This window comes from Nuphar pumila, chromosome 8, assembly GCF_984573655.1.
Source record: "Nuphar pumila chromosome 8, dmNupPumi1.hap1.1, whole genome shotgun sequence".
In the NCBI taxonomy this organism is placed as follows: Eukaryota; Viridiplantae; Streptophyta; class Magnoliopsida; order Nymphaeales; family Nymphaeaceae; genus Nuphar; species Nuphar pumila.
Window position 1 is genome coordinate 54,742,760 of NC_143256.1, and position 17,875 is coordinate 54,760,634.

At 37.9% G+C, this 17,875-nt stretch overlaps 1 protein-coding gene across 3 annotated transcripts in view; it reads right to left on the minus strand.

The window, feature by feature from the left end:
• The window catches only part of LOC149829939 (putative pre-mRNA-splicing factor ATP-dependent RNA helicase DEAH4), a 149,889-nt gene that overhangs the window by 61,205 nt on the left and 70,809 nt on the right, over window positions 1–17,875 (minus strand). For all 3 annotated transcript variants that reach the window (XM_090016178.1, XM_090016177.1, XM_090016179.1), the window contains 3 exons: window positions 16,328–16,414; window positions 8,207–8,421; window positions 7,947–8,039 (listed from right to left, as the gene is read on the minus strand). In XM_090016178.1, the coding sequence (XP_089872304.1) occupies window positions 7,947–8,039; window positions 8,207–8,421; window positions 16,328–16,414 (395 nt within the window). The remainder of the gene's footprint in view (window positions 1–7,946; window positions 8,040–8,206; window positions 8,422–16,327; window positions 16,415–17,875) is intronic.

Sequence of the window (17,875 nt, forward strand, 5' to 3'; positions counted from 1 at the left end):
ATGGCTACAACAACCACTGAGGTTGTGTGGATGAGACCGCTGCTTTCCGACATGGGTGTTGATATCGCCGAATCTTCAAAACTATGTTGCGATAACAAGAGCGCCATATATATACCCTACAATCACACATTTCATGAGAGAACAAAACACATTGAGATGAATTGTCACTATGTTCGCGAAGAATATTTGAAGGAGACTATTACGTTGCCATATGTTCAGTCTGAATTTCATGTTACAGGCTTCTTCACCAAAGCTTTTTCGTTGCCCGGATTTTTGTATCTTCTTAGCAAACTTTCGGTGATTTCACTGTAAGTTTGAGGGGGGGTGTTAAAAATTATATGTATTTGAATACCCAACAAGGGTATTTTAGTCTTTTTGTACGTAGAATAGTCCACTGGGGACTAAAATGTAAATATTTATTTTATTTTTATTTTTTCTACTTTAATTCTTTTACTGTCAGATTTTTTATTGTTGGGAGACAGTCCAACTAGACGTTGGACTACCTCCCATTGTGAGGCTCTATAAATAGAGCCTCACTCCACTCTTTAAAGGTGTAGAAGGTTGCACCACACCCTAGGTAGAGAGAGAGAGATGGGAGAGAGAGAGAGAGAGACGGTTGCACATGTAGAGAAACTCGTTAATTAACATTAGGGCTCTCTCTATGTTAAATAGAGAGAGGCCAAAATAATAAATTACATCTAAGTCCCTTATTTAATAAAACTTTCAAATAACCTCCAAACTAAGAAGGTTTAAACTTAAACCACCTACTCTCAACACTCCCCCTCAAGCTGGAGCATAGATATCAACCATGTTCAGCTTGTCACAACATTTTGAGAAATTTGGTCTAGCAAGGGGTTTTGTAAACATATCTACAACTTGATCTTCCGACTTTAGATATTTGGTAGTGATATGTCCAGCTTGAACCATATCTCTTACATAGTGGCAATCAACCTCAATGTGCTTTGTTCTCTCATGAAAGACAGGATTGTTTGCTATATATGTTGTAGCCTTGTTATCACACATCATGGTCATAGGAGAGGAAACCTTCACCTGAAGATCATGAAGAACAGTACGAACCCACATCAATTCAGCAGTTGTTTGGGTCATAGCCCGATATTCTGATTCTGCACTCGACCTAGAAACCATATTTTGTTTCTTACTTCTCCAAGAAATCAAGTTGTCTCCCAGAAACACACAGAATCATGTGGTAGATTTTCTATCCACTACAGATCCTGCATAGTCAGCATCAGAATAGGCCACTATCTGCAGAGTTCCACCTTTCCTGAACAATAACCCCTTTCCAGGAGAAGATTTTAGATATCTGAGAATCATAATAGCCGCATTCCAGTGTACCTCAGTTGGTTTGTCCATAAACTGGCTAACTTTGCTTACTGCTAAAGCAATATCTGGTCTAGTCACAGTTACATACAGTAGCTTCCCTACTAGGGAGTGATAGCTTTTGCTATCAACCGGTTTTGACCCTTCTTCAAACAACTGAACTTTATGGTCCATGGGAATATTTGCTGGTTTGGCTCCCAACATTCTCGTTTCCTTTAGTAAGTCAAGAACATACTTCCGTTGAGACAAAATCATCCCTTCACGGCTCCTGGCAACTTCTATACCCAGAAAATACCTGAGTGAACCAAGGTCTTTTGTAACAAAGTGTTTTTGAAGATGAGCCTTTGTGGCTTCAATAGCTTTCACATTATCTCCTGTAAGAATGATGTCATCCACATATACCACCATAACAACTATGCCAAAGCTAGTTTTCTTGATAAATAATGTATGATCGGTTGCTGACCTATTAAAGCCAAAGCGTGACATCACTTCAAACAACTTTTGAAACCATGCACGAGGACTTTGTTTCAAGCCATAAATCGTCTTTCTCAATCTACACACCTTCTGACACTCCCCCTCAACCTCGAATCCTGAAGGTTGTTGCATGTAAACGGTCTCAGATAGATCCCCATATAGAAACGCATTTTTCACATCTAATTGGTACAAGCTCCAACCATGCTGAACAGCTACTGAGAGAAACGAATGGTACCCATCCATGCAACAGGAGAAAAGGTTTCAAAGAAATCAATACCATATGTCTGAGTATACCCTTTTGCTACCAATTTGGCCTTGTACCTTTCAATAGAACCATCAGATTTGTACTTTATTGTATATACTCATTTACATCCAACAATGTCAGCATCTGCTGGGGAATCAACTAGATCCCATGTACGTTGAGATACTAAAGCATCCATTTTTTCTTGCATAGCCAGCTTCCAGCGATTATCAAGTTCTGCCTGCTGATAGTTCAGAGGAATAGTTTTTGCCGATAAGGCTAAAATAAAAGACTTCATCTGACTTCCAATTCTGACATCGGAGACAAAATGAGATATGGGATATAAGGTACATTGTCGTGTCCTCTTTCGTAGAGCAATAGGCCTGTTATCATCATCATGAATATCATTATTGTCAGTAGAACTTACCTCAGGAGAAGAAGAAGATGAAGGCACTTGCGGAGGTGGAGTTCTACGCACATATACCAATGGAGGATTATGAAATCTGGAAGAGAATGAAGTTTGGTTCAGTAATGAGGGCACAGATTCCAAATGAAAAGGAGGTATAGGTAATGGAAAAGACTCAGCTGGATCAACCTGCAGTGGGGAACCGGTACTAGAGTAATATGGAGTGGATTCCAAGACAGATACATCCGCACTAATATACTCTCGGCGAGAATTAGGATCATAACATCGATATCCCTTTTGATTTTTGGGATAACCTATAAATATGCATTTTGTAGTTTGAGCAGCTAATTTATCACGGTCAGGGCTAAATTTGTGTACAAAACAAACACATCCAAATATTTTGGGAGAGAAAGAGAAGAGTGGGGTATTGGGTTTTAGGATATGTAATGGAATTTGATCACCCACGGAAGAAGAAGAAGGCATGCGGTTGATCAGATAACAAGCAGTGGTAATCGCATCACCCCACTATAACGCAGGAACATTAGATTGAATCATAATAGTCCGAGCAACATTAAGCAGGTGTCTATGTTTTCGCTCAGCCACCCCATTTTGTTGAGAGGAATAGGCTCAGGAAGTTTGAAGTTGAATGCCATGATCTTGGTAAAATTGTAACATAACTTTTGATTTAAACTCAAGAGCATTATCAGTGCGAACAATCTTGACAATAGATTCAAACTGAGTTTTTATTTCAAGAATTAAGGATCTCATAATACTTGGAACTTCAGACCGTTCTTTTATTAGAAACACCCATGACAACTTAGAGAAGTCATCAACAATAACAAGATAGTATCGACACAGAGTCCTAGTAGGAATCTTACTAGGACCCCATACATCTGCATGAAGAAGTTCAAAAACTTTATTACTAGACTGACTCTGACTCGAAGGGAACGAGCTTCGATGATGCTTGCCCAGTTGACATGTTTCACACTGAAATGATGTGGTTGAAGGAATTTGAGGAAAGACCGAACGAAGCTTTGACAATGAAGGGTGACCAAGACGGTGATGCCACTGAACAGGACTGAATGAATGTTCCACGGCAGCATGAACATTACCCATTGGATGATGTAGGTAGTAAACTCCATTTGCTTCATAGCCTCCACCAATCTTCTTCCCCGTCAGCAAATCCTGAAAATGACAACCCATCGGATCAAATATTACTCTACAGTTTTGTTCTTTTATAAGGCAACTAACAGAGAGTAAGCTTTGAGGAAAGTTTGGAGCATGAAGAACATTTTGCAACTGTAACGAGGAGGATATAGAAATATTTCCCTGACCAACAACCGGGGAGGAACTCCCAAACTAATGAGACTCCTCGATGAGCATTAATATCCTTTAGATCTGAAAAAACAAGAGAATTTCCACACAAATGTCTGGATGCACCAGAGTCAATAATCCACTTACTGTCAGTTGGATGTAGATGATTTCCTGTTGAATAGGCAACACCAGCTACAGGAGGGGTGGAACTCACAGGACGAAGAGCTATCAGCTCATCATATTCAGCACGACTGAGGGTGATACTACTGTCACTTGCAGAGATATTTTCATGTACCTTTGTTGCCTCGAGAGTAGTAACATTTGCTTTTAGAGCATATGAATTTGATGAAGAAGAGGTTGGCCGACCATGTTTATCCTAGCATCGATCTTCTAGATGTCCAGATTTTCCACAGAATTTACATTGAAGCATTCATCTGCCTCCCATACCTCGTCCACGACCTCGTCCTCTGATATTCTGAATATTTCCACGCCCATAACCAGAAGAGACAACTAGAGCCGATGACTGGGTCACAAGCTGTGATTGTGGAAGAGATATCGCAAGTCTACTCAGGCGATTGCATGCATCAGCAAGAGTAGGTACATCTGATCCAGTCAACATTTAGACTTTTGCAACAGAGAATTCTGAAGATAAGCCTGTAAGAAACCGAGCAACCATAGTCTGTTCTTGATGATCCTTCTGCTTCGAACAACAAAGAGGCTTGTGAGTATTGAGTCTTTCAAACGCAGCTTTTACTGATGCATAATACTGGGCCAAGGTCTGATCTCCCTACTGTAAATTATATATCTCCTGTTCGACTTGCAGGATACGACTCACATTAGTCTCTTGTGAATACGTATCTCTAAGATTTTCCCACATCTGTTTGGCTGTATTATAATAAATTAAACCATCTGCAATATGGGTTTCGACACTATTCATGATCCATGACATAACTATGTCATTATCTTCATCCCAGGTCACATATTTTCCGACTTTTTCAGTGGGTTCTTCTTCCAACAAGATATGTTTTCTACGATGTCCAGATACCGACATCATGAACGTTCTGGACCACCTGGCATAGTTAGTTTCATTCAACCTTACAGAAGATCCGTACGAAAAGGGATTGGCAAATGCCTTATACTCTCCAATATTTTCTAATTTGGAATCACATTTCGAAGTTTCAACCATACTGAAGATATACTTTTGTTTCAGCAGAGATAAAAAATCTGGACAGACTTCAATCAACACAGGGAATAGCGTGTGTTGCACTCACACGACAACCAGCAGTTGTTCACACACACAAAACCACGACAGTAAGAAACAGCAGCCCACAACAAGCGTAATTTCCCAACACAGCAGGGAATCAAGCCTGCAGTTTCCACGACAGTAGTGAACAGCAGCCCACACACATGAATAATAGTACCAATTTTTTTTTCAGCACAGCAGGGAGTCACGACCAACATAACTCTTCATATGCATAAACTGAATCATAACAGAGGCTGCTCCCAAACATATAGAGCTCGACAGTCATATCTCAATCACCAGCACAGCATAACAAGTGCGATTGTTGTTTCTCCCAAATAACAGGAAGTCACGACAGAAAAAAAAAATCGACAAGAAGATTGCTACCAAAGCCCAAACATCAGGATATTACGGCCATAAAACTTGGCAATCAAAACATCATGGCAGGAAATCACGGCAGGGATATCACGGCAACAAGGAATCACTGCAGGGATATCACGGCAACAGGAATCACGGCAACAGGGATCACAGCAGGGATATCACGGCAACAGGAATCACGGCAGGGATATCACGGCAGCAGGGAATCACGGCAACAGAAAAAAAAACAGGAAACGAGGAGCACGCATCCTGTTCCCTTAGATCTGATGACAGATCTGGGCCATGACCTTGGTCAAAACCCAGATCTGTTATCAGATCTTACACAGAAACATAAACAGCTGACCTGGAATTTTTTTTTTCTCGTTGGTGTAGAGAGAAACTCGGCAACAGTTTGATCATGATCGATTAAGCTCCCACGATCGATGCTTTGATACCATGTAGAAGGTTGCACCACACCCTAGGTAGAGAGAGAGAGAGATGGGAGAGAGAGAGACAGCTGCACATGTAGAGAAACTCGTTAATTAACATTAGGGCTCTCTCTATGTTAAATAGAGAGAGGCCAAAATAATAAATTACATTTAAGTCCCTTATTTAATAAAACTTTCAAATAACCTCCAAACTAAGAAGGTTTAAACTTAAACCACCTACTCTCAACAAAAGGCATGCGCTTAGAAGCATTTTGGTGTTTTTTAGCTCTCTCTATTCCTATAGGCTTTTATGCCTTTGTTGCTATTTTGTATTTCATCTCTTTTGAAATTGTAATTGGTCCATTAGAGACCACGATTAGTGTGTTTGTATAAGCCCCTTGTTGGCATTGTATTTTTCACTCTTGTTTCATTTCAACAAGTTCCCCACAAAAATGAATGAAATTCATTCTAATGAACCAAAATTTATTCATAATCTGAAATATGTCATACAAGTGGAGAGGAAAGAGACTGCAAGTGAATTTGAGACAATCCAGGCAGAAATGGAAGAACAGTAGTGGGGAGTAGCAGCATTTAGATTGTGGAAGTTGAAGCAAATGTGCACCATACCAATCGCTTTGTACAGTGACAACTACTAAGGTGGCAGCATTCCAAATTATTGGTCTGATGAACCCGACTTTAAGCATGTCATCTAGAATCCTAGATGACCCTTAACCTGAATATATCCTACTCTCTCTCTTGTCCTCAAGTGAAAGCCTCCACTCTGTCTCTCTTTATTTTAGTCTTGTTTGTGAATGAATGCCAACCATTTTCCTCGCATCATTAAATTGATTTGCTTAGGACATAAGACGATGTTATCAACTCAAATAACTTTCGATTTTACCAATTTTACCAGATCAATGATATGCATCTTAAAGAATGAATCATGAACCATCAACTTATATATTTGTTTTGTATGTCTAATCTCCTACCGATTATCTACCAAGTGATCATGACATAATTAAGCTTGACTTTCTTTAAGGCACTTATGCAATGACGCACATAACCTATTCATTTAACTTACAAAATTTAGTCCAAGCAAGCATAAGGCAAGAAATAGCAAATCACATGAAGTCCTACAATAGAAAGATCTTGCTGCTTCACATCAATCATCACCTGCTACGGTGATTGCTTGTTTGGATTACTATGGCTTTTAATCTAGAATCATGATTAGCGGAAACTACATTGTTCACGTTTATAGTGTGTGCGCGCGTTTGAAAAAACCTGTACACACAACTCATGGCCAAGCTTGAAATCATCAGATTTTTTATACTATGTTTATACTTTGTCAAGATACATTAATAATGCCATTGTGTTTAGGAATATGGTGCAGGATATTAGCATTTTGTGATGACAATCATGATATACTCTATATCATTGTGCATGTGATTTCAAAATAATGTGCCATGGGTTGTACATATGAATGCCTCTTTTAGAATTAGATTTAACTCCATTGGTTATCATTCATATTTTTTTCATTATTTAGTTCAATTTTATCTACGTCAGTTAATTCTTTATTTTATGCTATTTGATTATTTTTAAATATTTTTACTAATTATACTTTCATCAGTATTAAAATAATATATCATTTTTTGTACATCGATCAAAAAATAATTTTTGATTCAGTCTGAATTTTTATCATATAATAAAAAACTATTGTTCCTGAACCAATTTTTACACCACTTCCCAGAGCACTTTATTTCAAAATCACTTAAGCAAGGAAGACTCATATATTTTGTCAATACATTCCTGAAGGGACGCCAACTATATAATAAAATCTAATGGCAATTAACTAAATTTTGGAAAAAGAAAGATTTTTGAAAAACTTGTTTACCTTAAACAATATCATCAAGTAATCTATCACATTAAGGTTGCCTATGTCATGCAACTAATCCTTAAAGATAATATCCTTGGTTGGCTGCCCTAAATTAGTAGATATGAACTAGATAATGAAAAATATGACATTGGTAATATATACCAATATGACTTATAAGTTGAATTTAAATACAATATCCATTATACATTGAAACTACTCTTTCTGAGTCAAGTGAATAATTACAAAAAAAAACGTAGGTTAAATTTATATCATACCAACCATCATTTTCCCAATGTTTGTAATCAAACCACTTCCATCAATTGTATCAATGAGGTATAACTGCTTCAAAGCATCTTCTAGTGACTCATCTGCATCAATATTACCAAGCTCTCATAATTAGCATAATTCCTGCAGAACAAGCACAAAAAGAACCCAAAACAAGAAATAATATGATTGAAGCAATGAAAGTAATCTACTACATTAGCAAACTAATATCTGTACATCAAGATGCAGGATATCATAATGAAATTCTTACATGATGGTTGATCAAGAAAATCAAATCGGAGAACATCGATATCAGCAAGGCCTAGTGATTTTAAATAGAGAACGGTTCCAACAAGAGATGATCGCTGTATTTCTGGGACGGTTGCTTCTAGAAGTTCCTCATGGTAGACGGTCGATGGATAAAGTCGGAAACATTTTCCTGGACGGGTTCTTCCAGCTCTGCCAGCACGTTGATCTGCTTGCACTCTGTAAATTAATGAAAAACAACTCTAATCATGTACATTCATTCAAATCTAGCTGAACATTATAATAGTCAAAATATCAGATGTACTATAGTACATGTGCCCTGAAAATTCTACCCAAAAAAAAAAGAGCATTTGAACAAAATTTTGGAATTTCAAATATTTGGATCTACAAAACCTTTGAACTTAAAATTTTTCTGGCCATTTAGTACCTGATGTCTTCTTCAAGCATGTTAATCTCCAGAAAGCCATCTTCCCCAATGGAAAATAGGAGTAACTTGAAAATATGAGAAAACTACCTACTCTTAGACATAGTACCTTTTCAGAGGGACAGCACAATACTCATTAGTGATTTTTTCCTTTAGAAAATATTAACTGTACTTGAAATGAGATATTTCTCCAAACTCTGTTTGTTACCTATCATTTTTTAAAGGAGTTTAAGATGGGAGAATAGATCAACATAACAGTTTTTTCCATGACTCATCAAAAAATGGGATGCTATTGCTCTTATGAGAACAATTTCTATTAGTATTGATTTTGGAGCTGCAATTTTGGATCAGTCCATGTTGTGGCATCAATGAATTGGTTATGTGTCAAGTTACAAATTATAAAATATTTTTTAGTGTAATAGGAGCATGTACAATTGTATCTATTTTTCATCAAGTAAATCTAAGAGTGTCTTGTACAATCATCAATGAAAGTAACAAAATAAGAAGAACCTCCTTTCGATAACACTGGTAAAGGTCCCCAAGCAACGGAATGTACAATATTAAAAGCTCTAACTCCAATAACCTAGACCCAAAAGATAGAGCATGACTCTTTGACAATTTACAACATTCACAATTTTTTACATGCTCAGACACGGAGACTGTGAACTCCTTAAAACTATCAAAGGACAAAAGACACTAAATGTGAGAACTAGAAGTGTAACCAAGACGCTGATGCTATAGCATAAAATCCTCCAAAACTTGGTTCCTAGACTAACCTTTGATCCCTTCTGCAAATTTATAATCAGCTAATCTAGGTAATTGTAAACACCCCAAATTTTCACTCACCTCCCCGACATCTCCACCAACCATTGTGAACCATCCTTTAGGATCACCGGAGGGCGAAATGGTCATTCTCTGAGTTTGAATCCTGCAAAACTCCATATTTCATCCCCGATTCTCAAAATTTTCCTATTATTTTGCTCAGAATTATCTCCAGTCACAAAATCTCAAAGTCTTATTCACATCAAGAGATTGAAATCTCTAGTTCTTCATGCAGTATGAAATCCCCTGAGACATGTCATTGCATATCATCGCATGAGCATTTCGTATCACTGCACGGCACAGAATGTCATTTCGAGATCCAGAACTCCTGATTTTCTAAATTCTCAATCCAGATTCGAGTTTTAACTTTTTCAAAATTGATTTCAAACCCCCTGGGTCTTCAAAATTGCCAATTCTTCCCATTTTACCCTCAGGACTCTGAATTTCAAAAGATTTTCTCAGAAAAACGATCTGGATAGTTTTAATATGGATTTTCAAATTTTATCAACTGGATCAGCTCTGTCTGAAAAAGTGGACGAAGCTTTATCTCAGATTTTGCCCTTTTGTCGGCAATTTCAAATATCATTCTTTTACAAAATCGCCCTGCAGGGGCCACCTCTTTTCAAAATTTTCATAATTAGGCCAAGTTTATGTCTTATCTGCTAGTTAGTTCAAGTTTTTATAAAAATTCCAAAAAAGAGGTTTTACCTTTTTGCTCTTACCTCAATAAAAAGCAAGGTGGGACCCACCCTGAGGTGGTGTCACACTAGCCTTTCTCAAATCAGGTTTAGCTTTTGAAAAGGCCAAAAAAAGAATATATATATATATATAGCCTCCCCTGAGGTGGCGCCATCTGGTGTCTCCCCATTTCTTGGGGCCATGTGTCAATATGAGGCCACTCTGAGGTGGCGCCACATGTGTCCTCCTTCAGAAAAAGCAGAAATTCAAAAAGCCTCAAATGTAGGAGCCTTGTCTCTGAATTGGCGCCACTTGGCCCTTTCTCTCTCCTTCCATCCTCTGCCATGTGTCAGTGTGGGGTTCACCCAGAGGTGGCGCCACATGTCACTTTCTCCCACCTTCCATTTCTCTTTCATGTGTCAGTGTGGGGTCACCCTGAGGTGACACCACGTGTCTTCCTCCCTGCACCTCCATTAATTGTCACTTGTCCTCCCTATATCTTCTTCTTTTTACTTTTTGACATGTGTCAATGTGGGGCCTATTGAAAGAGACGCCACGTGTCTTCAGTCATCTTCTTTATCTCATGCCACGTGTCACATGTCCACCCCCTTGCTTCTCTCTCACTTGCCACATGGCAATGTGGGGGCACCCTGAGGTGGCGCCACATGGTCATCCCTCCTTCCTCTAGAACCAACCAAGTTCAAATTTCAAAATGAGCCTGAGGTGGCGCCATCTGAGATGCCTCCTCCTGCAGCCGACACATGTTCAGCTCTCCCTTCTTCAGAAAAAGCAGAATCACCCCCCTTTGAGGTGGCGTCATCTCTGAAAAGAGCTCTCCTCAAAAATAGCTCTGCAGCTTGCTTTTAGGAAAAGGTAAAACCAAAATTCAAAAGGCCTCTGACGCGGCGCCATATGCTTCCTCTGCTCCTTCCCTCTGACACATGGCAGTGTAGAGCCACCCTGAGTTGATGCCACATGTCCATCTCTACTTCCTCCAGAAAAAGCAAATCCCAAAGTGGGCCCACACATAGGTGGCGCCACATGAGAAGCTCCTGCAGAGAAAATCAAGCCAACCTCATTTCAAAAAATTTCAAATTCTGCTGAGGTATCTTATTTACAAAATTTGCATTTTATTTATTTCAAAAAAATCCAAAGTAACATCCTCTGAGATGGCGCCACATGGAGGGTCCACATTCATTCTGTTTGAATTTCAAAACTCTCCAAAAAGTTTATAAATACCCTAGCCCACGCCCAGCTAGAGCGGGAGCTCTCTTTTGGGATCTGAACCTTCAATCAAAATTCTACTTTCAATTTCACTTTTTCTCCTCTGAGTTCACGCCCCCTCGGGCCCATCTAAGAGATTGCATCAAAGTACCTACCTGGCTCACGCCATTCCAAGCTCGACCTAGGAGCAGAGGTCGATTTCCATGTGCATTCTGAAGCTTGGTTCGAAAAGTGAGAGAAGTCATCCGTAGCCGCCCATTTCTGAAGTTCCAAAACAGCAAAAGAACACAAGGTGAGCTCCCATTCGAGTTGATTCTATTGAAATAATGCTCTTGTTTCAATTTACATATTGAATCACATGGATTTTTCATTTTAAAGAAAGGGTTCGTCCGAATGATGGATCGAACCATTCCCTTAAAACGACATATATTAAGTATGATCATGCTTCCTTGATGATTTTCCAACATTCATGCATTAATTAGACTTAATTCATATTTTTTTTCGTTAATTTAGCATATTTTAGAAGTTAATTAGGTGGTATTTAGTATTTATTTCAATTCTATTTCATTTTAGTAGTTCTCTATTTTTAGCAGTCAGTCCACACATTATTTTATGCTTTTACTTTTCTCCAAAAAAAAAAATCACATTGTGGGCGAAAAGTTGTCCCTGATAATCTGCAAAAAAATCAGAATTGTTTGAGTTCATATGCTTCGTTCAAAATTCGAAATGCCAAGTCGGGTTTTATGACCCGGGAAACGCTCGGGACATTGGATTCCGATTTGTAAAATCAAGATCTCCCTCATGGGAGATCTGATTCCTGATCCAAAAGATGCTCTGGATTCGGGATGGAGTCTAGTATTTAATCTGATTTTATCAGATTTTTCCGAATTTTTTTGTTGTCTGTCAAAAATCCGAGAGCTCGGGACACGTGTCAGAGCCTAATTTGAGCATCTAAGACTCTGGATCGACTTGGTTCGATTGGTTCTCTCTGAATATAGCTCCAAATCCGGATCTGTAAAAAGAGAACTTCATGTTCTAAATGTCCTCTATTTGATTCTGAAATTTTGTAATTTTTAGGACAGTCTGCATGCCCTTTTCGTATTTTTTATTTCGGTCTCCTGTTTTGGTGTTTATACCTGCTCTTCGGATTTATGCGTATAATATCGTATTTTCATTTCTCTGGCGGTTAGCCAAATGCCGAATCCATACAAATGAAAGTTGTTCATATGCATGTCAGTAGTTCCCCTTTTAATTTTCGGAAATTTTGGTGGTCAATTATCATTTTTTATCCATTTTCACAGCACATCCTATTGATTTCAGTTCTGTCAGAATTAAATCTCTGCTACCGAACTCACCATAGGTCAAATCCCGTGGTTGTAAAAGCCAAATATGTTCATTTCCATGTCCTTTAGCAGCCTGCAAAATATCAGACATTTATATGGTGGATTTCTGCATTATTGTGTTAAATGCTATGTTTGGTTCGTACTCGTAGGCGAAATTTGCTTATTTTAGGGTTTTCTTTGAGATTTTGCATTTAGGTCATGTCATTCCATGCATTTTATCATTCTATGTTGTTCCTAAAGGTAGAGGGATGTTCTCTACCGAATTTGGCATGATTTGAGAATCGTTTGATGATCGGTTTAGCCGTATCATCAAATCATGGTTCCTTCGGGACCCTGATCCGAGCGAAAAACAAGCGAAATTCGTTATTTTGTCCAAATTTCAAATGTCAATTCTGATTTTTATAGTCATCATATTTAGTAGCATGCCATCGTGCATTTCATCATCGTTTGATTCCATTTGCATTTTAAAATCCCAAAATTTTGTCAAAACTCCTTCAAAAACCCTGATTTTAAAGGTATAACCTCAATATTAGGGGTATTTTGGTCATTTTGACCACAATTCCGAATTTCAAACTATTTATTACCTGATTTTCAAGCATTTGCATCATTCAAATATCAAGGAAGTAAGAAAATTGGGTTTATATCCAACTCAATCCAATAATTTCAGGATATTATTGGAAAATCTTGGAAAACCCCACATATTCGAGCTAACCCCATTTCAAGTTTGACAAGGACATTCAAAGGAGGGAGCTGGAATCTGCAATTTTCTTTCTTTCATTTTATTTAGTGATGTAATAATGTATCTTTGAAATAAGAGATTTACTTTTCCGCTTAGATTAGGATGCATATCATATAGTTTAAATTTCTGCAATATAGTGATTATGTGATTCATACATTTTATTTAAAAGATCACTGTGGATGAACAAGAATGGCACACGCACCAACTCTTAGAGAGTTGATGAACTCGATGGAGTCCATATTTACGGCCCTAGTCGGAATATAGACGAGACCCAGATTCAGCATCTTCCTACTAGTCACACTGAGCCTACACTCTTAGGCTATCTTCCAAAATTCACTGCATAACTTTAATTTTTACAAAATATTTTAGAATTAACTAAGTAAATTACAAGCATATTTACGGCCATAGTCGGAATATGTGGTAATCTTGCCTTAGTTTAATTTTAAAATTGCATATTTTCCTAAAAAGATGTTTTCATAAAAAGACATTCATTCATTCAGGATAGTTCACATCATGAAATCATGTGCATTTCTGTAAAAGCTCCATTTCAAGGAAATCGATTTCTCAAGATGCTCTGAAAATGTTTTTCCTAAGCTAAGTTTTCCCTGATTTTCCCGGAAAATATTTCTTGTCTTCGAATTCATTTCCAATTGTCCAAAGGAAACTTTCCATCATTTTCCAAAGTCAAAATCGATTTCCAATTCCTCAAGGCGAGGATTCCCAGAATTTCAATTTCCTAGGATTTGATTTCCTTTCCCAACATGGTTTTCCTATGAATCTTCAATTATTTTTCAAAGATGATTTTCAAAGTTGGAGTTTTTTTTTACTAACATTTTTTTCAAGAGTTGTCTTTTCTCAAAAATTCACACTATTTTCTAAGGATTCTCATTCCTTCATGATTTTCTCAAAATCTTTAGAAACTTTCTTAAGATTTTCAAATCCTTTTATTAGGGTTTCCTTGAGAAATTGATTTTCATCTTTTGCCTTAGAAACATTTTCCAACTCCAAAGCATTTTCCAAGCATACATCATGTTTTCCAATCTGCATTTACAAAATTTCACAGCACATGCCTGAATTCTCTGTGCATTTAGGATAGAACACGATTTAGTTAATTTGACTAAGTCAAGCATACATTTGGTCCTTGGTTCGATTACCCCTGGTAAAGGCGCCAAGAACGGTCGAACCTCGTACCGACAGGTCGAGTCCCATTCCACGAACTATTTCCCGCTATTTTCAAAACGGAGGCGAGTATTTCAAAACAATTTTCAAACTCTGGTCAAGTTTGACTCGCAGGATCGTTTCCCCTCTCTCCCACAGGGAAGGGAAAAAATTTGCGATGATAACAGTAATAAAGGTCTCTTTTTCTATGGCCAATGCCAATCCTCCTCCCCGATGGTTGATCATGCACAACACAATCAAGAGAAGAAAATATAACAATACAATTAAGTTTGGTTAGTTGTCCAACAAAGATATTCATAGCAAGCGAGGGAACATGATGAACTTGAAAACTATTTAATTTCCCCCCATGACTAGTAGGAGGGGGTAATAGATCCAATCTTAGAAATATGTCTCTGCAATGAGAAAAGAACCACTACAAGGAGAACAATGGCTAGAATGGATTCATGAGTCATCATGTGACATGAGACCCCTAAATTAATCAGCCAATCAGTAGGACTATCAAGTATGCCGGCAAAGGCAGTACCAAAGGAAGAAGACGATACAGAAGAGTGGGGAATAATGGCTGATTGGGCCAAGAGTTGTTGGATCTCCTGCTGGATGTGTTAAGAGCCTTAGTCAGGCCACTTGACAGAGCATCTGAAGTGATACTCAGGATAGGTGAGGATGGCAGGAGACCGCTAACAACCTGACCTCTTTAGGCTTCACAACACCTTCACTAGAGGAACCCACAAAAGCTCTTCTTTTTTTTCTTAAGAGTTGGACAATTATTCTTCATATGTCCAACCTCTTTACAATAATTGTATCCGACAGAGCTCATGCCAAACCTGAAACCTCCAGATCTAACACCAATTCCTCCAATCCTCTTCAACCGGATACCAAAAGTTGGCAAAATCAAAGAAGGATAAACAAGAAAATTAGGGAAATTTGAAAGTAGGGCATTGAGACCCTTTTTGCTTTAACTAATCTCCTAAAACTCTCACTCTGTTTGCTTTGATACATAGAACCCCTATTTATACTAGTGGATATCCCATTTCCTAATTAGGTTATACTTTTCTTCCCAAATTAAGGTGGGATCATGCTACTAATTACAAAGGAAAATTCTAAACTATTTAGCTAAGTTACATATTCAAATTACATGAGTCCATATTTGTGTAGAGCTCATTGACCACATCCCCTTTGCTTTTTGAATCACCCTCGAACTCTTCTTGAATAAAGAGATAAGTCCCAGTCAAATTTTACTATATATAGTACGTAAAACTTTGACTTGCCCGTTTGTTCCACTAAAACAGCTCGTATGGACCTGAAAATGGTGGCAAACGATATCTGATAGTATGCCAGTTGTAGCACACGATATAAACATTCCAACAACTCAAGAATAGTCCAATTTCGATATCAGGTGACAAAGTTATGGCATGTCAACGTTGTATCTGTCGGTTTGCTCTCTTTATGGACCCAAATGATTTTCAGATTGATCTGGATTACTCCTAAATCCACCTGGATCAAGATAAGCCTTTGGTCTAAGTAAATATTACTAAAGGAGATTGTAAGCCTGAAACCATTTAAAACATGTTTATTGAAGATGAAAAAACTAAATCACAAAGAAAAACTCAAGAAAAAGTGGTTTGAACCTTAAAAATTAAAATAATACAGGCAATTGTAGAAAGATGCAAGAAAATATAAGATTCCATGCACCTACATGGAAAAGTGACGAAATACCTGCTAATCTTCACAATGTCAAGTGAGTACATGCCCGTTGATGGATTGTACTGTCTTTGCTTAACATAACCTGAATCAATGACATACCTGTCGGAAATGAAGATTTTATAGGCAAACAAATTAAAAGTATGCCACAGGGCAAGAATGAAATCTAATATGGGATGTCAACAAAATTGAAAACTACCATGTTTCCCACTATATGAAACCAAATAAAAGAATGGCAAATGATTGCTGGAATGTAGTTCTAGTGCTATGTACAAGAACATGAGTGAAAAGAATAAGCTGCACAACTGTGACTGAAGACTCACAAAAAGTCTTCATATGGATATCATGCATAGCTCAATCTCCCTTCACTCACTTGAAGCTAGAAGATTTCTCATCAACTTCATTGCTGCATACAAGAAGTTTTCCCAAGTGGTTGTGCAGGAATTGTTGCAGGGGTTCATTTGAACAAATTTTGGGCACTTTTTAATACATATATTAACATTATAAGTTTTCACTTTGACAGCTTATGCAAGATGCATCCTGCAAATTTGAATTATTCTTTTTGTTGGTCATTAATTATTATTAACTGTATATCATTGTCATGTTTCACACTTCTATGTCATGAGCAGACTTTATAACTGTAATATCGCGTATTTTTCACACTTAGTCAAATTGAGATTTTTTGAAAATTTGGCCAAGTGTAGAAGAAAAATTGGTAGATTCTCGATTTTAGGCTGATGCTTTTGAGTCTGGGCTTGGCCCAGGTCTCATTGTCAAGGCCTAAATGAGCTAATTAAAGCGTGAGAAAAAGTTTTATTTTCAACCTTTAAATTCAAGCAAAATTCAGGTTTTTTTTAGCGAAATTCAGAAGCGAAATTCGAGTTATGTGTCTCAAAATTCTGAGCATAACGGTATTTTACTTTTCTAAAATCGGGCTACGGTTGGCCCGAAAATCGCATTTTTTTCAAAAAAGAGCAGCTTGTCGGTTCAGATCCGGATTTGGATCGGACTGGATCTAATGGATTTGATCGAAATTAATATGGATCTGGACTCTATCCAAGATGCATATTAATCTGGTATTGATTCAGCCCAAGACCCATTTGGATTTTTGGAGATGGATTTGGATCTTGGATCCATATCTAAATTCATGCCCACGAATTTTCAGTTCTTCGAGGTACTACCCGCTCAGGTTAAGGGTCAAACCTGAATTTTCTGCGGAAGATCATCAATTTTAAAAGTTGATTTAGTCTCGGCAATTAGGCGCCCAAGATCATCCTTTTTCCAAGCTTTAGGAAATCCCCTTTCTTCCTTTCGCAAACCCCTCTCGGATTTGTTCGTCCAAACTCCGAAGGTCTCATCATGGTTTCTTCATTCAAGGATTCTGTACGGTCGTCCTCTTCAGGTTAAGGGTTAAGCTTAAACCTCGCTCCACGAGGTATCTTCCGTTAAGGTTTGGGTTAAACTTGAGTCTCGTTCGGACTAGGTTCCTCGTTTCGACGAGGTAGTTCTCTCAGTGCCATCATGGTTGTTCCCGTCGTGGAATTCATACTCTTCACATACTTT